This window comes from Lithobates pipiens, unplaced genomic scaffold (assembly GCF_037356315.1).
Source record: "Lithobates pipiens isolate NorthernLeopardFrog02 unplaced genomic scaffold, aLitPip1_a1.2 Scaffold_19, whole genome shotgun sequence".
NCBI classification, from domain to species: Eukaryota; Metazoa; Chordata; class Amphibia; order Anura; family Ranidae; genus Lithobates; species Lithobates pipiens.
This window is the reverse complement of record NW_027507764.1, coordinates 238,034,270-238,061,058: the sequence shown is the minus strand read 5'-3', so window position 1 is coordinate 238,061,058 and position 26,789 is coordinate 238,034,270. Positions and strand designations below refer to the sequence as shown.

Here is a 26,789-nt window from a genome sequence, read left to right as displayed (position 1 = left end):
GTCCTCCTGGCTCCACTGCTCCACCTGGCTGCACTCCCTCTCCTGTCCACCTGGCTCTATCCCTCCACCTGGCTGAACCCCCTTGCCTGTACACTTGGCTCCATCCCTCCACCTGGCTCCATCCTTCTGCCTGGCTGCACCCCCCTCCTGTCCACCTGGCTCAATCCATCCACCTGGCTCCATCCCTCCACCTGGCTGCACCCCCTCCTTTCCACCTGGCTCTATCACTACACCTGGCTTCATCCCTCCACCTGGCTGCACACCACCTCCTGTCCTCCTGGCTCTATCCCTCCACCAGGCTCCATTCATCCTCTTGGCTTCATCCCTCCACCTGGCTTCATCCCTCCATCTGGCTCTATCTCTCCACCTGGCTGCACCCCCCCCCCCGCCCACTGGCTCTTTTCCTCCACCTGGCTGCACCCAGCCCCTGTCCACTTGGCATCATCCCTCCACCTGAATGTACCCCCCCTCCTGTCCACCTTGCTATATCCATCCACCTGGTTCCATCCCTCTATGCGGCTGCACTCCCCTTCCTGTCCACACGGCTCCATCCGTCCTCCTGGCTGCAACCCCCATCCTGTCCACTGGCTCCATCCCTACTCCTGGCTATATCCCTTAACCTGGCTCAATGGCTCCATCTAGCTCCATCCCTCCACCTAGCTCCATGCCTCCTCCTGGCTGCACCCCCTCTTGTCCACCTGGCTCAAACTATCTACCTGGCTCCATCCCACAATCTGGCTGAACCCCTCCTCCTATTCACCAGGCTCCATCCCTCCACCAGGCTGCACCCCCTCCTGTCAACCTGGCTCCATGCCTCCACCTGGCTATATCCATCCAACTGGCGCCATCCCTCCACCTGACTATATCCATCCAACTGGCGCCATCCCTCCACCTGGCTGCACCCCTCCTCCTGTCCAGCTGGCTCCATCGCTCCCCTTGGCTTCACCCCCCCGTCCACCTGGGTCCATCTCACCACTTGGATGCACCCCCCTGTCCACCTGGCTCCATCCATCTACCTGGCTTTATCCCTCCACCTGGCTTCCCCCCCCTCTCCTGTCCTCCTGGCTCCATGCCTCCATCTGGCTGCTTCTCCCTCTCCTGTCCACCTGGCTCCATCCCTCTACTTGGCTTCACCCCCTCTCCTGTCCATCTGGCTCCACTTCGCCACCTGGCTGCACTCCCTCTCCTGTCCACCTGGCTCCATCCCTTTGCCTGGCTGTACCCCCCTCTGGTCATCCTGGCTCCATCTATTCACCTGGTTCCATCCCCCCTCCTGTGAACCTGGCTCCAACCCTCCTCCCAGCTCCAACCCTTCAACTGGCTGCACCGTCCTCTCCTGTCCACCTGGCTCCATCCTCCCTCCACCTGGCTACACCTTCCCTTTCCTGTTCACCTGGCTCCATTCCCCCCCGGCTACACCCCCCTCACCTGTCCACCTGGCTCCACTTCTCCACCTGGCTGCACCCCCTCTCCTGTCCACCTGGCTCCATCCCTCCATCTGGCTGAACCCTCTTGCCTGTCCACCTGGCTCCATCCATCCACCTGGCTCCATCCTTCCGCCTGGCTGCACTCCCCTCCTTTCCACCTGGCTCCATGCCTCCACCTGTCTGTACACCCCCTCCTGTCCACCTGGCTCAATCCTCCACCAGGCTCCATTCATCCTCCTGGCTCAATACCTCCACCTGGCTCCATCCATCCACCTGAATGCACCCTCTCTTACTGTCCACCTTGCTATATCCATCCACCTGGTTCCATCCCTCCAACTTTCTGCACCCCCCTCCTGTCAACCTGGCTCCATCCCTCCACCTGGTTATATCCATCCAACTGGCTCTATCCCTCCACCTGGCTGCACCCTCCTGTCCACCTGGGTCCATCTCACCACCTGGATGCACCCCCTCTCCTGTCCAGCTGGTTCCATCCATCTACCTGGCTGCACTCCCTCTCCTGTCCACCTGGCTCCATCCTGCCTCCACCTGACTGCACCCTCTTTTCTGTCCACCTGGCTGCACCCCCCTCCAGTCCACCTGGCTCCATACATCCACCTGGCTGCACCTCCTGGTTCCATGCCTCCACCTGGCTGCTTCTCCCTCTCCTGTCCACCTGGCTCCATCCCTCTACTTGGCTTCACCCCCTTCTCCTGTCCACCTGGCTCCACTTCTCCACCTGGCTGCACCCCCTCCTGTCCACCTGGCTCCATCCCTCCACCTGGCTGAACCCCCTTGCCTGTCCACCTGGCTCCATCCATCCACCTGGCTTCATCCCTCCACCTGTCTGCACCCCTTCCTGTCCACCTGGCTGCACCCCCTCCTGTCCGTATGGCTCCATCCCTCCACCTGGCTGCACCCCCTATCCTGCCCCTCGGCTCCGTCCACCCATCTGACTGCACCCCCTTTCCTGTTTTCCTGGCTCCATCACTCCTCCTGGCTTCATCCCCTCTCCTGTCCACCTGTCTCCATCCCTCCACCTGGCTGCACCCCCTCTCCTGCCCCTCGGCTCCGTCCATCCATCTGACTGCACCCCCTTTCCTGTTTTCCTGGCTCCATCACTCCTCCTGGCTTCACCCCCTCTCCTGTCCACCTGTCTCCATCCCACCACCTGGCTACACCCCCTCTTGTCCACCCCCTCTCCTGTTCACCTGGCTCCAGCCACCCTCCACCTGGCTCCATCCTCCCCCCACCTGGCCTGCGCCCCTCCTGTCCACCTGGCTCCATCTCACCATCTGGCTGCACCCCCCTCTCCTGTCCTCCTGGCTCCAAGCCTCCACCTGACTTCTTCTCCCTCTTTTGTCCATCAGACTCCATCCCTCCACTTAGCTTCACCCCCTCTCCTGTCCACCTGGCTCCATCTCTCCACCTGGCTTCACCCCCCTCTCCTGTCCTCCTGGCTCCATCCTCCGTCTGGCTGCACCCCCCTCCTGTCCACCTGGCTCCATCCCTCCACCTGGCTGCAACCTTCCTCCTGTCCACTTGGCTCCATTCCCCTCCTGTCCACCTGGCTCCATCCATCCACTTGGCTGCACCCCCTTTCCTGTCCACCTGGCTTCATCCATCCACCTGACTGCACTCCCTTTCCTGTCCTTCTGGTTCCATCCCCCCACCTAGCTTCACCCCCCCTCTCCTGTCCACTTGGCTCCATCCCTCAACCTGGCTACACCTCCATCTTTTCCACCCCACTCCTGTCCACCTGGCTCCATCCTCCCCCGACCTGGCTGCAACCCCTCTCCTGTCCACCTGGCTCTATCTCTCCACCTGGCTGCACCCCCCTCTCCTGTCTTCCTGGCTCCAAGCCTCCACCTGGCTGCTTCTCCCTCTCCTGTCCACCTGGATCCATTCCTCCACTTAGCTTCACCCCCTCTCCTGTCCACCTGGCGCCATCCCTCCACCTGGCTGAACCCCCTTGCCTGTCCACCTGGCTTCATCTTAAGGCCTGCGCCCCCTCCTGTCAACCTGGCTCCATCCCTCCACCTGGCTCCATCCCTCTATCTGGCTCCTTCCCTCCACCTGGCTCCATCCCTCCACCTGGCTCCATCCCTCCACCTGGCTGCACCCACCCCCTGTCCACTTGCCATCATCCCTCCAATTGAATGCACCCCCCCTCCTGTCCACCTTATTATATCCATCCACCTGGTTTCATCCCTCCACCTGAATGCACCTCAGCTCCTGTTCACATGGCTCCAGCCCTTCTCCTGGCTGCAACCCCCCTCCTGTCCACCTGGTTCCATCCCTCCTCCTGACTATATCCATCCACCTGGCTCAATAGCTCCACCAAGCTCCATCCCTTCAGGTAGCTCCATCCCTCCACCTGGCTCCATCCCTCCACCTGGCTGCACCCCTACTCTTGTCCACCTGGCTCCATCCCTCCACCTGGCTGCACCCCCTAACCGTCCACCTGGCTCCATCCATCCACCTGGATCCATCGCTCCATCTGGCTGCACCCCCCTCCTGTGCACCTGGCTCCATCCCTCCACCTGGCTGCACCCCTCTTCCGTTCCACCTGGCTCCATTCCTCCACCTGGCTATATCCATCCAACTGGCTCCATCCCTCCCCCTGGCTGCACCCCCCCCGTACACCTGGGTCCATCTCACCACCTGGATGCCCCCCCCTCCTGTCCACCTGGCTCCATCCATCTGGCAGGCTCTATCCCTCCACCTGGCTTCACCTCCCCTCCTGTCCACCTGGCTCCATCCCTCCACCTGGCTGCACCCCCCCTCCTGTCCACCTGGCTCCATTCCTCCACCTAGCTGCACCTTCCCACTCTTGTCCACCTGGCTTCATCCTCCCCCCACCTGGCTGCACACCCCTCTCCTGTCTACCTGGCTGCAGCCCCCTTCTCCTGTCCTCCTGGCTCCATGCCGCCTCCTGGCTCCATCCCTCCATCTGACTGCACCCCCCCTCCTGTCCACTTGGCTCCATCCCTCCTCCTGGCTCCAAGCCTCCACCTGGCTGCACCCCCCTCCTGTCCACCTGGCTTCATACATCCACCTGGATCCATCCCTCCATCTGGCTGCACCCCCCTCCTGTTCACCTAGCTCCATCACTCCACCTAGCTGCACCACTCTTCCTATCCACCTGGCTCCATTCCTCCACTTGGCTATACCCCCCCTCCTGTCCACCTGGCTCCATTCCTCCACCTAGCTGCACCTTCCCACTCTTGTCCACCTGGCTTCATCCTCCCCCCACCTGGCTGCACACCCCTCTCCTGTCTACCTGGCTGCAGCCCCCTTCTCCTGTCCTCCTGGCTCCATGCCGCCTCCTGGCTCCATCCCTCCATCTGACTGCACCCCCCCTCCTGTCCACTTGGCTCCATCCCTCCTCCTGGCTCCAAGCCTCCACCTGGCTGCACCCCCCTCCTGTCCACCTGGCTTCATACATCCACCTGGATCCATCCCTCCATCTGGCTGCACCCCCCTCCTGTTCACCTAGCTCCATCACTCCACCTAGCTGCACCACTCTTCCTATCCACCTGGCTCCATTCGTCCACTTGGCTATATCCATCCAACTGGCTCCAATCCTCCCCCTGGCTGCACACCCCCGTCCACCTGGGTCCATCTCACCACCTGGATGCACCCCACTCCTGTCCACCTGGTTCCATTCATCTGGCAGGCTCTATCCCTCCATCTGGCTGCTCCTCCCCTCCTGTCAACCTGGATCCATCCCTCCACCTGGCTGCACCCCCCATCCACCTGGCTCCATCCCTCCACCTAGCTGCACCTTCCCACTCTTGTCCTCCTGGCTCCATCCTCCCCCCACCTGGCTGCACCCCCTCTGCTGTCTACCTGGATGCAGCCCCCTCTCCTGTCCTCCTGGCTCCATGCCTCCACCTGGCTGCTTTTCCCTCTCCTGTCCACCTGGCTCCAGCACTCCACCTAGCTGAACCCCCTTGCCTGTCCACCTGGCTCCATTGCTACGCCTGGCTGCACCCCCCCCCTCTGGTCCACCTGGCTCCATCTATCCACCTGGCTCCATCCATCCACCACCTGGCTTCACCTTTCCTCTCCTGTCCCCTTGGCTCCATCCTCCCCCCACCTAACTGCACCCCCCATCCACCTGGCTCCATCCCTCCACCTAGCTGCACCTTCCCACTCTTGTCCTCCTGGCTCCATCCTCCCCCCACCTGGCTGCACCCCCTCTGCTGTCTACCTGGATGCAGCCCCCTCTCCTGTCCTCCTGGCTCCATGCCTCCACCTGGCTGCTTTTCCCTCTCCTGTCCACCTGGCTCCAGCACTCCACCTAGCTGAACCCCCTTGCCTGTCCACCTGGCTCCATTGCTACGCCTGGCTGCACCCCCCCTCTGGTCCAACTGGCTCCATCTATCCACCTGGCTCCATCCATCCACCACCTGGCTTCACCTTTCCTCTCCTGTCCCCTTGGCTCCATCCTCCCCCCACCTAACTGCACCTCCCTCCTGTCCACCTGGCCCCATCCATCCACCTGGCTGTACCGGCTGCACCCCCTCTCCTGTCCACCTGGCTCCATCCTCCCCCTACCTGACTACACTCCCTTTCCTGTCCTCCTGGCTCTATCCCTCCACCTAGCTTCACTCACTCTCCTGTCCACCTGGCTACACCCCCTTCTTGTCCACCTGGCTCAATTCATGCACCTGGCTGCACCTTCCCTCCCCTGTCCACCTGGCTCCATCCTCCCCCCATCTGGCTGCACCCCTCTCTCCTGTCCTCCTGGCTCCACCTGGCTGCTTCTCCTTCTCTTGTCCATCTGGCTCCATCCCTTTGTTTGGCTTCACCCCCTCTCCTGTCCACCTGGCTCCACTTCTCCACCTGGCTGCACCCCTCTCCTGTCCATCTGGCTCCATTTCTCCACCGGGCTGCACCCCCTCTCCTGTCCACCTGGCTCCATCCCTCCACCTGGCTGAACCCCCCCTTGCCTATCCACCTGGCTCCATCCATCCACCTGGCTGCACCTCCTCTCCTGTCCTCCTGGCTCCATGCCTCCACCTGGCTGCTTCTCCCTCTCCTGTCCACTTGGCTCCATCCCTCTACTTTGCTTCACCCCCTCTCCTGGCCAACTGGCTCCATCCCTCCACCTGGCGGTACCCCCGCTCCTGTCCACCTGGCTCTAACCCCTCTCCTGTCTACCTGGCTCCATCTCTGCACCTGGCTGCACCCCCCTCCTGTGCACCTGGCTACATCCCTCCACCTTGCTGCACCCCCTCCTGTTCACCTGGCTCCATCCCTCCCCCTGGCTGCACCCCGCCTGAACGCCTGGGTCCATCTCACCACCTGGATGCACCCCCCTCCTGTCCACCTGGTTCCATCCTCCCCCCACCTGGCTGCAGCCACTTTCCTGTCCTCCTGGCTCCATGCCTCCACCTGGCTGCTTCTCCCTCTCCTATCCACCTGGCTCCATCCCTCTACTTGGCTTTATCCCCTCTCCTGTCCACCCGGCTCCACCCCTCCACCTGGCTGAACCCCCTTGCCTGTCCACCTGGCTCCATCCTTCCACCTGGCTGCACCCCCACTCCTGTCTACCTGGCTCCAACCATCCACCTGGCTGCACGCCCACTCCTGTCCACCTGGCTTCATCCATCCACCTGGCCGCACCCCCTCCTGTCCACCTGGCTCCATCCCTCCACCTGGCTGCCCCCTTCCTCCTGTCCACCTGGCTGCACCCCCCTCCTGTCCACATGGCTCCATGCATCCACCTGACTGCATCCCCTTTCTTGTCCTCCTTGCTACATCCCTCCACCTGGCTTCACCCCCTCTCCTGTCCACCTGCCTCCATCCCTCCACCTGGCTACACTCCCCTCTTGTCCACCCCCTCTCCTGTCCACCTGGCTCCATCCTCCCTCCACCTGACTCCATCGTCCCCCCACCTGACTGCCCCCCCTTTCCTGTCCACCTGGCTCCATCTCTCCAACTGGTTGTACCCTCTCTCCTATCCTCCTGGCAGCAAGCCTCCATCTGGCTGGTTCTCCCTCTCTTGTCCACCTGGTTCAATCCCTCTCCGGTCCACCTGGCTCCATCCCTCTCCTGTCCACCTGGCTCCATCCCTGCACCTGGCTGCACCCCCCTCCTGTCCACCTGGCTACATCCATCCACCTGGCTGCTTTCTCTCCTGTCCACCTGGCTCCATCCCTCCCACCTAGATGCATCCCCCTCCTGTAGACCTGGCTCCATCCATCTGGCAGGCTCTATCCCTCCACCTGGTTGCACCTCCCCTCCTGTCCACCTGGCTCCATCCCTACACCTGGCTGCACCCCCTTCCTGTCCACCTTGCTCCATCCCTCCACCTAGCCGCACCTTCCCTCTCTTGTCCACCTGGCTCCATCCTCTCCCCACTTGGCTGCACCCCCCTTTCCTGTCCACCTGGCTGCAGCCCCCTCTCCTGTCCTGGCTCCATGCCTCCACCTGGCTCCATCTCTACACCTAGCTGAACCCCCTTACCTGTCCACTTGGCTCCATCCCTATGCCTGGCTGCACCCCCCCCCCCTCTGGTCCACCTGGCTCCATCTATCCACCTGGCTCCATTTCTCCATCTGACTGCACCCCCTCCTGTCCACCTGGCTCCATCCCTCCACCAGGCTTTAACCCTCCTCCTGGCTCCAACCCTCCACCTGGCTGCAAACCCTCTCCTGTCCACCTGGCTCCATCCCTCCACCTGGCTAGACCCCCCTCTTGTCCACCTGGCTGCAATCCCTCCCCTGTCCACCTGGCTCCATTCTCCCTCCACCTGGCTACACCTTCCCTCTCCTGTTCACCTGGCTCCATTACCCCCCCCCCGCCTTCACCCCCTCTCCTGTCCACCTGGCTTCACCCCCCCTCCTGTCCAACTGGTTCCATCCCCCCTCCTGTCCACCTGGCTCCACCCTCCCAACTAGCTCCATTCCTGAATCTGGCTGCACCCCCTCCTTTCCACCTGGCTCCATCATTCCACCTGGCTCCATCCCTCCTTCTGTCTGCACACCCCCTTCTGTCCACCTGGATCCATTCATGCTCCTGGCTCCATCCCTCCACCTGGCTCCATCCATCCACCCGTCTCCATCCCTCCGCCTGGCTGCAACCACCTCCTGTCCACCTGGCTCTATCCCTTCACCTGAATGCACCCACCTCCTGTGCACCGTGCTTTATGCCTCCACCTGGCTGCACCCCCTCCTGTCCACCTAGTTCCATCCCTCCCCCCCGGCTGCACCCCTCTGTCCACCTGGGACCATCTTACCACCTGGATGCACCCCTCTCCTGTCTACCTGGCTCCATCCATCTACCTGGCTCCACCCCCTCTCCTGTCCACCTGGCTCCATCCTCCCTCCACCTGACTGCACCCTCTTTCCTGTCCACCTGGCTGCACCCCCTCCAGTCAACCTGGCTTCATCCCTCCACCTGGTTACACCCCCTCTCTTGTCCACCTGGCTTCATACTCCCACCACCTGGCTTCACCTTTCCTCTCCTGTCAACCTGGCTCCATCCTCCCCCCACCTAGCTGCACCCCCTCCTGTCCACCTGGCCCCATCCATCCACCTGGCTGCACCGGCTGCACCCCCCTCTCCTGTCGACCTGGCTCCATCCTCCCCCTACCTGACTGTACCCCCTTTCCTGTCCTCCTGGCTCTATCCCTCCACCTGCTGTTCACCTGGCTCCATCCTCCCCCCATCTGGCTGAACCCCCCTCTCCTGTCCCCCTGGCTCCATGCCTCCACTTGGCTGCTTCTCCCTCTCCTGTCCACCTGGCTCCAACCCTCTACTTGGCTTCACCCCCTCTCCTGTCCACCTGGCTCCACTTCTCCACCTGGCTGCACCCCCTCTTCTGTCCACCTGGCTCCATCCTCCCCCCACCTGGCTGCACCCCTCTCCTATCCAGCTGGCTCCATGCCTCCACCTGGCTGCTTCTCCATCTCCTGTCCCAATCTACTCACTAGGGGAGAACCTCTAATCTAGCATGGAAAAGGACCTGGGGGGGACAGGCTCAGCAATGGCATGCAATTCCAAGCTGCTGCAAGCAAAGCAAACAGAATATTGACATACATTAAAAAGGGGATTAACTTCAGAGACTCTGGTCTGGCCGCACCTGGAGTATGCTGTCCAGTTCTGGGCACGAGTCCTCAGGAAGGATGTGCTGGAACTGGAGATAGTCCAGAGAAGGGCAACAAAACTAATAAAGGGACTGGAAGACCTCAGTTATGAGGAAAGGTTATGAGCACTGAACTTGTTCTCTCTGGAGAGGAGACGTTTGAGAGGGGATATGATTTCAATGTACAAATACCGTACTGGTGATTCCACAATAGGAATAAAACTTTTCCATGAAAGGGAACTTAATAAGACACATGGCCATTCACTAAAGTTAGAAGAAAAGTTGTTTAACCTTAAACTGCGTAGAGCGTTCTTTACTGTAAGAGCGGTTAGGATGTGGAATTCTCCTCCACAGGCAGTGGTTTCAGTGGGGAGCATCGATAATTTGAAAAAAACTATTAGATAAGCACTTGAACGACCACAACATACAGGAATAGACAGTGTGTTAGGGTCTCCATACCCAGTTAAGACCCGTGAATCTGTGTGCCTTGAACTGGGTATCCTACAATAATGTCAAGCTTACAGTCAAACTTGGTCAACCGAACCAGTTTAGTCAAAGCAATTTTAGGAACCCATCTTACACAGAGATCCTCCACAAAGGGTTTGGCAATGCATAAGGAGGGAGCGGCACTGGCAGACAGTTCAATTTTGACACTGGCCGCTGGCACAGAGGGAATTTGTCCTCCCCTAAATCACACAACTGCTCCTCATCACTAACAGTCCACTTCCCAGTCCATGACAAGGTGTCTGAAAACAGTTTAAAGAGTCGGTCGGAGGAGATATCTAAATCAACAATTGTGGAGCATTCTTCAGCCAAGAGATAGTTGCACGTGGAGCTGACTTTGTTTGGCACAACCACATTGTTACCACAGGTATCACCTCCCTCCCTCTCACCTCTGGGACACTACCTTCACCCTTTTCAGGCTTACCCAACTCTGGTGTCCTTTTCCCCGGTGGTTCTGCTATCAAGGAGAGCAGGTGAGCAAAACCCCGGACTCGCAGGATAACCGAAGCACTGGGTCCTGGAGCAGCCACAGAAACAAGAGGCGCAGCTTATCTCACTAGTCGGGTTATAGCTGGTGGATTCTTTAGGTCGCTCCCAGCCAGGACCAGCTACGCGGGCCCCTCTAATGATCAGGAACCGTAATTCCAGATTCCGGGCCACCTGATCACTGTGATAGCCTCTGACTAGACATCATAGCGATCAGTCATTGTGAAGCCCTTCTCCGTGTAGTTTCTCTTTGTCGATGGAGGAGAGAGATACAACGTATCTCTCTCTCTTCTTGCAGAGGGAGAGAGAAAAAAAAGTGTGTGTAAAAAAAGAAAAGAAAAAAGATAATAAAATTACATTTAAAAAATATCTAGATCAAGCTTTTTTCTAGGTCAGTGCCAGTGTTAATGTTTGGGTAAAGGTCAAGGGTAAAGGTCAGAAGGTTTTTTTGTTTGTTTGTTAACCACTTCCGTTCTGGAAGATCTTACCCCCTTCCTGACCAGGCCATTTTTTGCAAAACCTTTTTATTTTTTGCGCAATAAACAAAAAAAGACTGACAATTTTGGGAAAAAATTTTTTCTTACTTTCTGCTATAAAACATTCTTAATAAAAAAAAATTAAAACAAATTTCTTCAACAATTTAGGCCAAATTGTAGTCTGCTACATATTTTTGGTAAAAAAAAAATCCCAAAAAGTTTATGTTGATTGGTTTGCACAAATGTTATAGCATCTACAAACTATGGGATAGATTTATGGACTTTTTATTTTTTTATAATTTTACTAGTAATGGCGGAAATTAGTGATTTTTAGCAGGACTGCGACATTGTGGCAGACAAATCTGACACTTTTTGGGGACCAGTGACACCAATACCGTGATCAGTGGTAAAAAACAAAACAAATATGCACTGACACTGTAAAAATGACACTGGCAGGGAATGGGTTATCAGGGGCAATCAAAGGGTTAACTGTGTTCCTGGGAGTGTTTTCTTACTGTGTGGTGGATGGACTAACTCGAGGAGGAGAGACATCTGTGTTCCTGATTATTAGGGATCACAAATGTTTCCCTTCCTCTCTGACAGAACAACAGTCTGCCTTGTTTACATCTATATCTCCATGTGAGAAAGGCCTTATGCCCCGTACACACGATCAGAATTTTGGTCGGAAAAAGCTCTGATGGTTTGCCCAACCGGATTTTGCTCAAGCTGTCTTGCATACACACGGTCACACCAAATTCCAACCGTCAAGAACGCAGTGACGTACAACACGTATGACGGGACTAGAAAAAGGAAGTTCAATACCCAGTAGCCAATAGCTTCCATCTCGTACTTGAATCTGAGTTTTTGTGTGTCAGAATTGCATACACATGATCGAATTTACGATAGAAGCTTTTTCCGTTGGAGAACCTGCTCTCAATCTTTTGCTGGTGGAAATTCAGCCAGCAAAATTCCGATGGAGCATATACACGGTTGCATTTTCCGACGAAAAGCTGTCATCAGTCTTTTGCAGGCCGAAATTCAGACCATGTGTACGCAGCATAAGAAGCTGGAATATGGGCAGAAATGTATTTATTTTTGAGTTCAAAGTAGTAAAAATAAGTATATACATATCTTACACCCCTTGTATTTGTTTTTTTTCTTACGAACATTCAACAATTTAACCCTTTGATCCAAAATAGTACATCTTAAAAAAACTCCCTACTTCTCACGCCTTTTATTCAAAAAGTGTAAAAACAAAAATTATTATGCAAGTTGTTTATATAAAGTTGTGGAAGACTGCATAATTCCTTACACCAAAGCATGCACACCTCACTCTGCTCCACCATTGAGCACTTTCATTGTTGCTTATGTTTGTGAAGCTGGCTCTAAAGCCTCGTACACACGCTTAGATTTTCGGACGACCGAACGTCCAATTTTTGTGCATGCTAGTGTCATGTGGAAGAGGTTACTGACAATACGAAAATTTTCATACAACAGAATACGTCAGAAGTGACATAATGTGTTGAATATGCGCTGTGACTATAGTTTTTTAAATGTAAAAAACAGCAAACATTATCGAAAGACTAGCGGCTATTTAAAAAGTGAAAAGAGAATATATTGCGCTAAAGTGCAAAAATCATGGAAATCTTACAATAACCACAATATATAGCAGAATTAACCAGTTCCCGACCGGCGCACGCCGATGTACGTCAGCAAAATGGCACGGGCAGGCATATTGGCATACAGGTACGTCCAATCTTCAATGCCGCCCTGCCATCGCGAGCGCGCCGCCGCCGGCACGCTCGCGTGCTGGTCGGGACCCCGGTGAGTCCGGTCACGGGTCCGGCGGACTCGATCGCCGCGGGCATACCCGCGATCGTCTCACGGGATGGCTGAATGGAGGAAATGCCGTTTAAACAGCATTTCCCCATTCTGCCTAGCAACTAGTATTGCTGATCTCTGCTCCATGTGATTGGAGCAGAGATCAGTGGTCACTAAATGAAAGCCCAGCCCCCTACACAGTTAGTAACACACCCCTAGGAACACTTAACCCCTACACTGCCACCCACTGGTCAACCCCTTCACTGCCAGTGTCATTTACACAGGAATCACTGCATTTATATAGCAGTGATTGCTGTATAAATGACAATGGTCCCAAAAATGTGTCAAAAATGTCCGATGTGTCCACCGCAATGTCGCAGTCACAATAAAAATCGCTGATCGTCGCCATTACTAGTAAAAAAAAAAATTATAAAAAATTATTAATAAAAATGCCCTAAAACTATCCCTATTTTGTAAACGTTATAACTTTTGCGCAAACCAATCAATAATCGCTTATTGCAATTTTTTTTAACAAAAATATGTAGAAGAATACTTATTGGCCTAAACTGAGTGAAAAAATGTTTTTTTTATATATTTTTGGGGGATATTTATTATGACAAAAAGTAAAAAAATAATGTGTTTTTTTCAAAATTGTCGCTCTATTTTTGTTTATAGCGCAAAAAATAAAAACCGCAGGGGTGATCAAATACCACCAAAAGAAAGCTCTATTTATGGGAAAAAAAAGGATGTCAATTTTGTTTGGGAGCCACGTCACACGACCGCACAATTGTCAGTTAAAGCGACGCAGTGCCGAATCGCAAAAAGTGGTCTGGTCTTTGACCAGCAAGATGGTCCGGTCTGTAAGTGGTTAAATACATAAATTTAAATGAATAAAATTATGTGCAAACAGTAAAGACAGAAAAAGAAAGTGAATAGTCCAAGTGTATGCACTCAGTGAATAGTCCTGATATAAATCACAAAGAAACAAATAAATAAACAATAATCAAAAAAATTGGTGAGAGAAAAAAGTCCAGGTGCAAAGTGACTATTTCCACATAGTTGAGTGACACCGCTATGTGGTGCTCAAGGAGTAGAAATATTTTTTGTCACCACCATCACCTATAAGAATAACGCTTACCAGAATTCACAGACTTAGGAAGATATATGCCTCACAAGTTGTGATAAGCTGGTGAAGATGTAACAGGACTCTGCTCCATAGACCGTCTTCAGTGCTTCACTCAATATGGCGTTTGCACACTCACAGAGGATAGACAGCAGGTTTAAAGGAAGAGAGGATGGTCATCAAAACTCCACATATTCATGCGTGATAAACCATGATGGAAAAAACTCACATGGTGCAAATACCGTTAATGATATCTTTAATCGTACAAAAATAGACTAAAAACACTCACATTTATGAAGTAAACAGCAGACTTTATCGAGTATATCACAAGAGAATGGCATAATGTGGTTTATGGGGTCAAACCGATGCATTTCGTCCTCTAAGACATCATCTGGGGTATGGACCACAGACAACCACATCACGCTTAAATAAAGAATGTGACCCCAAACTGAACTGCGGGACTGAATTGGAAATTGACGCCACTTCCGGTTTAACGGAAGAGCTTCCAGTATGTAAAAATTAAGCCATTCAATTGTTTATAAATTTAAAACTAAAAATACATAAAAAAATGTGTGGATACTGATTCCTGATTATATATGTATTATGAACTCAGGCAACTGCGATGGAATGCAAAACGGTGGAGCGCAAGCCAAGCATTATGTCATGACGTCACATCCGCCCATTGATCGCATCAGCTTGGTGAGAACCAAGCCTCGTTGTGGGCTGGAGGCGGCATCAAGGCATGCCATGCACATAGCAATGCCTAAACAACTCCTGTGTTGCGTCAAGACGTCAAGAGCACCTGTTCATCGTGTCAGCATGGTAAACACCAAGCCTCCCTATAGAAAAAGGGGCAGCATCAAGGCGTGTCACGCACATAACAGTGCTAGGACAACGTCTACGTCACATCCTCCTGAATTGTAAAATCACAAGTGTGAGTCATGCACTGCTGACACACAGCATGGAGACCCGGAAGCCATCATGGTAATAAAGTATCCACTGGGACATATCCAATATATTTTCTGTGCCAAAAAATATATAATGGTCAGATATGCATTAATCAGGATGGGGTTACTTAAACTTATAATTGCAATTCTAAGACAAATTACAAATGCATATTAAGCTAAAAATCAACTAGTAGATGAACAAAATACATCATATCACTCAAAATAGTAAGGTCAATAGAGAATTGCAATAATAAATGTCTCATGAAGAATTCTTTTTTTTTTTTTTTTTTTTTTTTTGTTTTTTTTTTTTTTAAATATTTTATTATATGTTTTCATGTGACAACACTGAAAAAATGAAATTTTGCTACAATGTAAAGTAGTGAGTGTACAGCTTGTATAACAGTGTAAATTTGCTGTCCCTTCAAAATAACTCAACACACAGCCATTAATGTCTAAACCTCGGGCAACAAAGTGCATACACCATGAAAATGTCCAAATTGTGCCCAATTAGCCATTTTCTCTCTCCAGTGTCATGTGACTCGTAAGTGTTACAAGGTCTCCGGTGTGAAGGGGGAGCAGGTGTGTTAAAGTTGGTGTTATTGCTCTCACTCTCTCATACTGGTCACTGGAAGTTCAACATGGCACCTCATGGAAAAGAACTCTCTGAGGATATTGGCTTGGGAGGTGCTCTTGGAGGTGCACCCGCAGGCCTGAACCTTGGTGGTGGTGTGCGATCCTTACGTGCCTCACGAGAGCGGTTTCTGACCACCTTGCTGTGAATGGCGCAGCTAACACAGTAGTGCAGTTTCACATAAAGCTTAGGCAGTGCATATGAATCGAAGACACTAGCATCAGAGATATCCCTGACAGCTGCAGCCTCAACGATGTTTCTGATCACAAACTTCTTGATAGCTTTGTCCTTTGGGACACAGCGGGCGCAGTTGGTGCACCGAATAGGCTGGACATGCCCACGTCCCTTCTTGGCACGTCCAAATGAAATTACAAATGTATATAGAAAGTATAAAAGGTCTCAAAATGTTTGTGGGACAAAAAAAAAATCATTTATAAAAAAGCATTTATAAAGGTAAAAATGAATGTAAAATTTAAAAACTTTTTTTAAGATGAAATGAAAATGAAATAAAATAAATTTAAAAATAAAATAAAATAAAAATAAGGAGTAAAGATAAATTCCTCAGATACAGGCATATTAACATACATCATGCTCCATATGGGGATACATTAGGGCCAAAAATTTATAATATGTCATACTCTGTTGATAAAGCATTAATATCCCACTCCACGTTCATACCTTGTGGATAGTGGGATTGTAACTGGTAGGTCCAGAATGTCTTGAGTCTGGAGACCCCTCTAATTTTATCACCCCCCCCCCCCTCCAGGGTGCGGTAAATTTATCAATAATTAGAAATTGGGTACCCCGAGGGTCTCGATTATGAAATTGGCAATAATGCCTCAGAACTGTGTGTTTAATGCTCCCGCTTTTGATTTTGCTGATATGTTCAGTAACCCTGGTGGTGAATGAACAAATTGTTCGGCCCACATATTGTTTGGAGCATGGACAAGTGATTAGATACACGACTTTAGTCGTCGAACACATACAGAAATGTTTTATCGGGAACTTACGTTTAGTAACTGTGGATTCAAATTCTTTTATTGTGCGTTTGCCACTAGAATGAAAGGGTTAGGTTATGGAAGAAAGAAGGCCTCACTGGTGGATTAATAATTGTAGGCGCAATCCGACTATTAAGTGAAGGAGCACCTTTGTATATCACCTTGGCCCTTTCAGGTATGAGAGGACCCAAAATCCTATCATTTTTCAGTATGCCCCAATGTTGCTAAAAGATAGATTTGATCTGTTGGTGTTGTATTGAATATGATGTCAAGAAAGACCATTTGAATGTTTCGTTGGAATTCTGACGAGGTTTATCGGACTAAAGAGAGGAGCAGTCTACCTCCAAAGCTCTTTTGAGATCAAAATCGACATCCTCAATGTTATATCCTTTCTCCAAGAAATGATCTCTAAGTGTATTGCCTTGTGCCTTAAAGGTATCAATGTCTGTGCAATTTCTGCGTAAATGCAGAAATTGACTCTTGGGAATAGACCGCAACCAAGATTTGTGGTGACAACTGTCAATGGGTATAAACCTATTGCTGTCCGTCGGTTTAAAGTAAGTACTAAACTCGAAACAGTGATCTATCCATTTGATTTCTAGATCAAGGAAATGTATTTTGCTCTGACTTGGTTCATACGACAAAATGATACCTCTGTCCTTGTCATTAAGGGACACAAAGAAACTTTCAAGGGATTCAAACGAGCCTTCCCATAGGAGGAGGATGTCGTCAATATATCTAGCCCACAGAATTAGCTGTGGACTATCTATAGCATAGAAGACATCCTCCTCCCACTTGGCCATAAAAATATTGGCCAAACTGGGGGCAAATTTTGCCCCCATTGCCACTTCTTTATCCTGCAGATAGAAATGTCCGCTAAACCAGAAGTAATTATGTTGGGTGGCAAAATGTATTAATTCAATAATGAAGTTGGTCTGGGTTCTAACCAGAGTAGGTTCTCTTTCCAAAAAATCTTTTACTGCTTCTATTCCTTTTGAATGGGGGATAAAAGTATATAGAGAAGCCACATCCGCAGTGGCCATAATATAGTCTCCGTCAATTTTTAATGATGAAAGTATTTGAATTACATGTTTAGTGTCCTTAAGTTATGAGGGAATTTTCTGTACTATTGGTTGTAAATAATGATATACATATTTGCCAATCCTAGATGTGACAGAGTCGATCCCATTGATGATCGGGCGGCCTGGAGGGTGTACAACATCCTTATGGATTTTGGGTTAATAGTAGATGAAAGGAATACGGGGAGCTAGAGGAATAAGAAATTCTTTCTCCTTACGATTTAAAATATGTGACTCGAAACCTTTAGAGGTGAGGTTTGTGAGGTCCTTCTTAAACTTAAATGTAGGATTCAAGGGCAATTCTCTATATGTACTAAGATCACTCAAAATCCTGTACATCTCATCCATATACGCGGATTTGTCAAGTAAAACTATGCCCCCACCTTTGTCAGCAGGGCGAATCACCAAATCCTTATTATCGCATAGGGATTTGAGGCCTGCACTGGGTAAGGGATTTTTAAAAATATGTTTAGGGGACAATGTAGCTAAATCCTTTAAAACCAAGTCTCTAAACATGTTTAATGCTGGAGCCAACTGGGTGGGAGGATTAAAGAGAGAAGGGTTCGAGAGGCCTGAATGAACAGTGCCCAACGTAGCAGCCCTAATATGATTTCTAGTGGGGTTTGAAATGATATATCGCTGAATATTGATTTTCCAGATATATTTGTGAACGTCCATAAATGTCTCAAATTTATTTATTTATTATAATGTGTTGAATAGTTTTGTATGTATTCTTTCGTTTCTGAGCATGCGTAGTCTTGCTCTTATGATTTTTTTTCCGTACGGAAACCATACTACTAAAACGAAAATTGGACGTTGAGTACACATCCGACAAAAATTTTATAGTCTACACATCCAGCTTTTGTCTAACGAAAAAGTGAAATTGGCTGTCGAAAGCACCGTACTAACGATCCGAAAATAGGCAGATAGCTCGTCGTACGAATTTTGCCATATGCTTTTCGTATTGTGTGTACAGAACTTTAGATTTTGGAAACATTTGTTCAGGCCTGACATACTCGTACATTATATATGTAACTAAACTGACGCGGAGGAGGTGAATTGCTAAATGCAATTAACTTTAAAAGTATTGCCAATGTTTTTAATGCTTACTACTAAACAATAATTTTATTTTATGTTTAGGTGCATTCTTAATTCCATATGCAATAGCGCTAGTATTGGTAGGAATTCCTTTATTCCACCTAGAACTTGCAATTGGACAACGTTTAAGGAGAGGAAGTATTGGGGCATGGAATACAATTTCACCATACTTAGGAGGCATTGGTATGTATGTATTATTATAATACACTTACAGTTTGTTAGGCAGAAATTCAGCCATCATGGAGGGTACACGTGTTGGTTCCTTTTGCCCACTTTGGAGGGCATTTGCACGTTTAGATCTTCAAAAGGCAAGATCTTTTTTTAAAGAGCAAAGCTTTACACATTTTTATAAAAATAACAGATACAACCATATAGGAGGGGCAAAACCACACATCAAGACACCAATAAACAGATATTCAGTATCAGTAACATGTCAAGTACATTGTATGATAAGGGGTTTATATCAGATGACCAGTGGGCAGTGGCACTGTCAACAGTGCCCTTGGTCTCCTTTTCCTCTACTAAAAAATGAACCCAATTATTTATTTTACATAGGACTTATCATACACCTGAGAAGTTATTTAAATGGAAGCATAGAGACACACCCCTATGCCATTAATGTCTAAACCCCTGGCAACAAAAGTGAGTAAACCCCTAAGTAAAAATATCAATTGGGTCCAATAAGCCATGTTCCCTCCCTCATGTGATTTCAGTATTGTCACATAAAAAGATATAATAAAATATTTATAAAAATGTGAGGGGTGTACTCACTTTTGTGAGATACTGGGGGAGTTTTCCTAAAGCTGGAGCATGCAAAATCTGGTGTAGTTGTACATAGAAACCAATCAGCTTCCAGGTTTTTGCCTTGGTTCACATTGATGCCATTTGGCATGTGATTTGAAGTCAAATTGCATGCCAAATCGGTGGAAATGGCAGCGTCTGTATCAGTGTGATGCCGCATTTGTGGCACCGAACCGATTCCCAAAAGTAGTTTCTGTACTACTTTTGCAGATTTCAGGGTGTGATTTCCATTGACATCTGTGCAGAAACCCACACAGATGTCTCTGAAATCGCCCCCAAAGTCGGGACTGACATGTGGGAATGAAATCGTTCAGCAGGATCAGAGCGGTCATAACCAATTAACATAAAAAATAAAAAAATAAACTGACTGATTCATTTGTGCCGTGTGCTGTGACTGCCTGTGTATTGTGGGTGCACTAGGAGTAGAGAGCTGGGAATAGGGTAGGTTACAAATAGTTAATCTTAATCAGTTTCCCCAATAGAATAGAGGGTAAAATGTCCAACAGGACTGGTGATGACACACAGTGCACATGCTGTACCATGTATGCGTTCCTTGATGAGCCAATCAAGGGCGCATAGTACTGTGCAAGATGTGAGCGAATTGTTTCTCTGGAAGCCCAGATCCTGGATCTGGAGTAACAAGTAGCAACACTGAGAAGCATTAGCAAACTGGAGAGGAGCTTGGACATTACCCAGTATGTGCTGGCAGGGGTCAGCCTAGAGGAGGTTGGAGAGATGGAAGCACACGAACCAGATGTAGGTAGCTGAGTGACAGAAAGTAGGAGGGGTAGAGGGTTGAGAGCTAGGGAGGCCAGTCCTGAGCTGGTAGACCCCAACAAATATGCTAAGTTGTATGATGATGGGGATAGAAGATCAGGGGTGGTAGATCTGGAGCAGGTGCCCTCCCCTAGCTGCCAGGGGAGTGACAGATCCAGTAAGGAGCGGAGCGGTGATACAGGTAAGGCCAGACTATTGCTGGTAGTCGGAGACTCAATTATTAGGAGAATAGAGAGGGCAATCTGTCAGAAAGACCCTGGTTGCCGAACAGCGAGTTGTTTACCGGGCACTAGGGTTTGGCACATTATCGGATGGGCAGATTATTCGGAGGGGCTGGGGAGGACCGAGCGGTCATGATGCATGTTGGTACCAATGACCAAGTGAAAGGAAAGTGGAGAGTCCTAAAAAAACTATTTCAGGGACTTAGGGAATAGATTGAGGAAAAGGACATCCAGGGTAGCTTACTCTGAAATACTACCTGTACCTCGAGCCACACCGGAGAGGCAGCAGGAGCTTAGGAAACTGAACAAGTGGCTGAGGAACTGGTGCAGGAAAGAGGGATTTGGGTCCCTGGAGAACTGGGCTGACTTCTCAGTCGTTACCGAGGGGCTTTTAAACTAGGTGTTGGGGGAAGGGACCAGAGAAAGCTGACAGGGAGTAGGTGACAGCGGGTTATAGGAGAGTCAGCAGTAGTAATAGCAGTGAAAATACAACCATAACAACTAATCACACAGTAAGTGGGCAATTTAAATTAAAAAACCAAGCCAGGAGAAACAAAGGGGGGAAATATTATGCACTCCAACAATAAGAGGAGTATATACAAATGCTAGGAGTTTGGCTAAAAAAAATTGTGGATCTGGAGCTGCTGTTACACAAGGAGGATTTAGACTTTGTGGGAATAACTGAAACTTGGTTTGACAGTTCACACGATTAGTTGGCCAATATACAGGGGTATTCCTTGTATCAAAGATAGGGAAGATAGAAGGGGGGGGGGGGTGTTTATATGTCAAAAGTGATACAAGGGTGGTAAAGAGGAGCGATATTATGTATGGGACTATAGGGGAGATGGAAACAGTATGGGTGGAACTTTAAAGAGAGTAGGTGAGTGGGAAATTAATAGTGGGGGTATGCTATAGGCCACCCAACATGAAGGAGGAGGAGCTGGAATTACTATCTCAGTTAGAAATGGCATAGAAACAGGGTAATGTAATCATAATGGGGGACTTCAACTATCCTGATATTGCCTGGGCAGAGGGAATAGCTCTGCCCAGTCAACATTCGATATTGACTGGTCAGAGGGAATAGCTCTGCCTCATTCACAAAGGGTGGTGGGCCGGAATCTGGGGGGCCCCCTTTAACAAGGAGGCCCGCAGATTCTGGCCCCCCACCCTATGTGAATGAGTATGGGGCACATTGTACCCCAACCTATTCACCTAAAAGAAAGTGTCAAAAATGAAACACATTACACGTTTTTAAAGTAATTTATTAAGCAGCTCCGTCATCTCTATAGATCTCTTCTCTTCTCCAGCTCTTCTGCCTCCTCCGCTGATGTCTTCTAGCCCTCTCTGGTTCTTCTCCCCTCTCCGGGTCTCTGTCCTCCCTGCCTCTGCATGGTCTTCTACGCTATCTTCTCACTTTTTTGCTGGGTCTTCTCCCTCTTTTGCTGGGTCTTCTCCCTTCTCTCTCTGTTCACTACTTATATTGGCATGAGGCAGGGTTACCGGAGGCCTGCCCCTTATGACGTCACCACCCATCATCCCACGGGTTGTGACATCATAAGGGTGTGGGGCCTCTGGATGTTGTCACACTGTGTCCCTGCCCCATACCAATATAAGTAGTGGCACACTGTGCACCCAGCATTAGAGCGGGAGAGAGCATCGAGTCAACTTCGGAAGAAGAACAGAGGGAGAAGACAGCGGAGAAGACCCAGCAAAAAAAGAGTGCAAAGATAGTGGAGAAGACCCAGCAGAGGCAGAAGACAGTGGACAGTGGGAGAAGAACCAGAGAGGGCTAGAAGACATCAGCCGAGAGCAGAGAAGAACCAGCAGAGGCAGAAGACGTCAGCAGAGCAGGCAGAAGAGCCATAGAGGGGAGACAAGATCTGAAGAAATGACGGAGCTGCCTTAATAAAATTACTTTACGCTTTTTTTTTTTTTTTTAGGTGAATGGGTAGGGGTACAATGTAGGGGGCTGGGATCTGGGGGTCTCCTTGTTAAAGGGGGCTTCCAGATTCCGATAAACGCTCCCGCCCGCAGACCCCGACAACCAACAGCCAGGGTTGTCAGGAAGAGGCCCTTGTCCTCAGCAACATGGGGACAAGGGGCTTTGGGGTGGCCAGCCTGCCACAAAGCACCCACCCCCCATGTTGAGGGCATGTGGCCTGGTATGGTTGAGGAGGGGTAAACTCGCTTGTCCCCACCCCCTTTCCTGACCTGCCGGACTATGTGCTCGGATAAGGGTCTTGTAGAAATTTTGGGGGGGCGTCACCATTTTTTATTGTAGGGTTCCCCTTAAAATCCATACCAGACCGAAGGACCTGGTATGCTCTTGGAGGGGGAACCCATGCCGTTTTTTTTTTACATTTTGCGTGGAGTTCCCCCTAAAGATTCATACCAGACACAGTGCCTGGTATTGTCGGGGGTCAAATTCAGATACCTGATAAGCTCATCAACATGAGGACAAGGTGCTTTGGGGTGGGGGGCAAGGCCCCCCTGCCCCAAAGCACCCACCCCCCCATGTTGAGGGCATGCGGCCTGGTACGGTTCAGAAGGGGGGAGGGCGCTCGCTCAGCTTCACCCCCTTTCCTGACCTGCCAGGCTGTGTGCTCAGGTAAGGGCCTGGTATAGTCTTGGAGGGGGAACCCATTTTTCTTTTTTTGGCGTGGATTTCCCCTTAAAGATTCATATCAGACACAAAGTGCCTGCATTGTCGGGATCAAAGTCGGATCCCCATTCATTGAAGTCAGACTTCAAGTTGCAGAGCAAAGTCGGATCCACAGTCTTACGACTGTTGTGTCGTACCAGTGTGAACCCGACCGACATGGGCTCTCGCTGTTTTGCTGGGTCTTCTCTGCTATCTTCTCCCTCTGTTCTTCCAATGTTGACTCAACACTTTCTCCCGCTTTAATGCTGGGTGCACGGTGTGCCACTACTTATATTGGCATGAGGTGGGGTCACGGGTGATGTCATCTGGAGGCCCTGCCCCTTATGACGTCACCACCCGGGGCATGATGGGCGGTGATGTCATAAGGGGCAGGCCTCTGGTGATTCTGCTCCATGTCAATATAAGTAGTGGCACACTGCGCACCCGGCATTAGAGCGGGAGAGAGCGTTGAGCCAACACTGGAAGAAGAACAGAGGGAGAAGACAGCAGAGAAGACCCAGAAAAAGACTGAGAAGATAGCGGAGAAGACCCAGCAGACACAGTAGACAGAGGGAGAAGAACCAGAGAGGGCTAGAAGACATCAGCGGAGGAGGCAGAAGAGCCGGAGAGGGGAGAAGAGATCGGAAGAGACGACGGAGCTGCCTTAATAAATTACATTAAAAACGTGTAATGTGTTTTATTTTTGACTTTTTTTTTTTAGGTGAATGGGTAGGGGGTACTATATACCCCCTACTCATTCACATAGGGTGGGGGGCTGGGATCTGGGGGCCCCCTTGTTAAAGGTGGCGTCCAGATTCTGATAAGCCCCCCCATCTGCAGACCCTGACAACCAACAGCCAGGGTTGTCGGGAAGAGGCCCTTGTCCTCATCAAAATGGGGACAAGGTGCTTTGGGGTGGAGGGTGCAGGGATCCCCCTTACCCAAAGCACTCACACCCCATGTTGAGGGCATGTGGCCTGGTACGGTTCATGAGGGGGGTGCTCGCTCATCCTTTCCTGGCCTGCTGGGCTGTGTGCTCGGATAAGGGTCTGGTATGGATTTTGGGGGGACCCCAACGCCGTTTTTTCGGCATGGGGTTCCCCTGAAAATCCATACCAGACCAAAGGGTACAAAAAGAAGAAAGAGGGGGCGCCTCTGGGTGCAGATTTTTTTCCAAAAGTTTATTCACAGTTTCTTAGTAATCAATAAAATTTGCACTCACATTTTCTGAAGTTAAAACGAGCATTAAAAAGACACAGGGAGGGTCATCTGATTCAATCCGTCAGCTTAATAGTCCAGTCCGCATGTGTCATCTTGCATTTCTCAGAACGTTTCCACTTGTAAGGTGTTTCAAAAATGCCGGCTTGTGGTGGACGCAGAGGATGTAATCTCAAACCGAGGCTTGGTATGCTCAGGCAAGTGGGACGCGGAGCTGTGACGTCGCTTTTCTACATAAGAACTTCTACCAGATCCCTTACTTTTATTATCTGCCTTCAGAAAATGTGAGTGCAAATTTTATTGATTACTAAGAAACTGTGAATAAACTTTTGGAAAAAAATCTGCACCCAGAAGCTCCCCCTCTTTCTTCTTTTTGTACCCTTCAGCAATTTAGGAGCCTGGTTTCAGCTCCCTGATGGTGGCAGCCCTGCATGTGGAATTTCCCCCAGAAATAAACTCTTCTCATCTTCTCTTGGACCTGACCGTTTAGATACAGAATCATTCTGTATTCATCATTTCCCGTATTTATGTAGACAGTCTTCTCCCTGCTGGGACATATTATTATATGATTTTTGCACCTTAACTTGTCCTATACCAGACCAAAGGGCCTGGTATACTCTTGGAGGGGGAACCCATGCCGTTTTTTTCCCCTTAAAGATCCTCAGAGCACAAGTCGCATGCCAAAGTTGAGTCAGTTAAGACAGCGATCCGACTTCAATGATATTCAATGAGCTGAAGTAGGCTCAAAGTCGGACCAAAGTAGTGCAGGGTGCATTTTCAAAGTCGGACCGACTTGTGTCGGTCCAGTTAAGATGGCTTCCATAGGGAAACATTGATTTTCACATGTCATGCTACATGAGCTCACAATGTCGAAACGTTTTCCGTACCAGTGTGAACCTGGCCTAGTTAGAAGCTGATTGGCTACCATGCACAGCTGCACCAGATTTTGCTCTCACTGGCTTTAGTAAATCAACCCCAATGTATGATTTAGAAAAAAGCTACTGTATATTAGAAAATGTATTATGGTACCGTCATCCTATAAATTTACAAAAACAATTTGGCAGAAAATCTAAGGCAACTGTGGCCTTTCATGGTACAGTAAGGATTCACATAAACTTAGATATAAAAAATATACATTTATTTAGAATCAACAAACACAATTTCTGTTTTAAAAAAAAATCCTTAAAAAAGGAATGTACATAATACATACAAATATATCTCTAAATGCAAACTGAACAGTGAAAAACGTGCATTCAATCCTCCACACTGAGGAAAAGAGAATGACGATCAAACTGATTCATACTCGACATGTTTTGCGGGGTAACCGCTTCTTCAGGAGTGTATATTTCCCAAGAGATTGTATGTAGTAGTCTCTATAAAGAATAAACATATACATAAACAAATATACAAAACAGAAAGAGAAATGAAGTACTGGGGACAATTAATACAATTGTGTGCACGTCTCATTTCTGCCATAGAGAGGAACACACTAAATCCCTACAGTACCATATTTGTACAATAATTATAAATCATTATATACCAATAAATAAGGTCCCATGCGTGATGATAAAAATGGGGCTTACCAGAGCCAGCAGGGGCAATTCAAAAAGCATCTATGGGCAAATTTCCGGGCGACTGTGGGAACCAGGACAAAATACACAGAGTACTAAATACACAGGCTGTCAAGGAGAGAGAGAAATTTGAATATAGATATACAGAAGTTATACAAAAAATACATATACACAAGACCAAAGGCCATTCAAAAATGGCTGTTGTGTGAATATAAATATATATAGTATAATATATCTCATCCTAATTACACACCTGTGATTGTTAAACAAACAAGTGCAGATATATCCGTGGTGATGTGGTCAGGAGTGGTATTTCTCCCACGGATGGTACAGGGAGCCTTAAAAAGGAATAACATGGGCTGCAAGACAAGATGCAAAATACTAGACCAAAAAACTAACCATGAATACATATAAACCACTATATCTACATATAGTCATAGGGCACATGTATAACATATGCATACATAGTTTTAGAAACTCCAAGGGGGGAGTATATATAGTTAAAGCCATCCATAATCTGAACTCTGCAAGGTTCAATGTATTTATATTGTAATGAAAAATAAAGGTAAGTGAAAACAAACTTACACCAAAGGGTTAATGAATTACATAGCATGGTTAACAACCGCAGGCAGAGGGGCTAATAAGCCCGATACTGATCTTAATAGTACTCAGGTGAAATGCAGCCAACGCAAAGCAATCCTAAATTCAAAACAATCAATAAAAACATGCTAAGTGTATGCATCTGTGTGTAAATACACAACAGTTTAAACACATGAGCCCAAAGGACCATATTAAAAAAATATATATATACACAAATATGCTAGAAATTTAGGCAACCCTATCTAAAATAAAAAAACAAGATGTAAGTTGAACCCG

The 26,789-nt window shown here is 49.4% G+C and overlaps 1 protein-coding gene across 2 annotated transcripts in view; it reads left to right on the top strand.

The window, feature by feature from the left end:
• LOC143996645 (sodium-dependent neutral amino acid transporter B(0)AT3-like) overlaps nt 1–26,789 on the top strand; it is a 159,171-nt gene that overhangs the window by 32,554 nt on the left and 99,828 nt on the right. The window contains exon 2 of one of the 2 annotated variants that reach the window (XM_077491819.1): nt 18,727–18,867. The exons of the other annotated variant lie outside the window; for it this stretch is intronic. Coding sequence (XP_077347945.1) covers nt 18,727–18,867 — 141 coding nt within the window. The remainder of the gene's footprint in view (nt 1–18,726; nt 18,868–26,789) is intronic. 2 annotated transcript variants of the gene reach the window in all.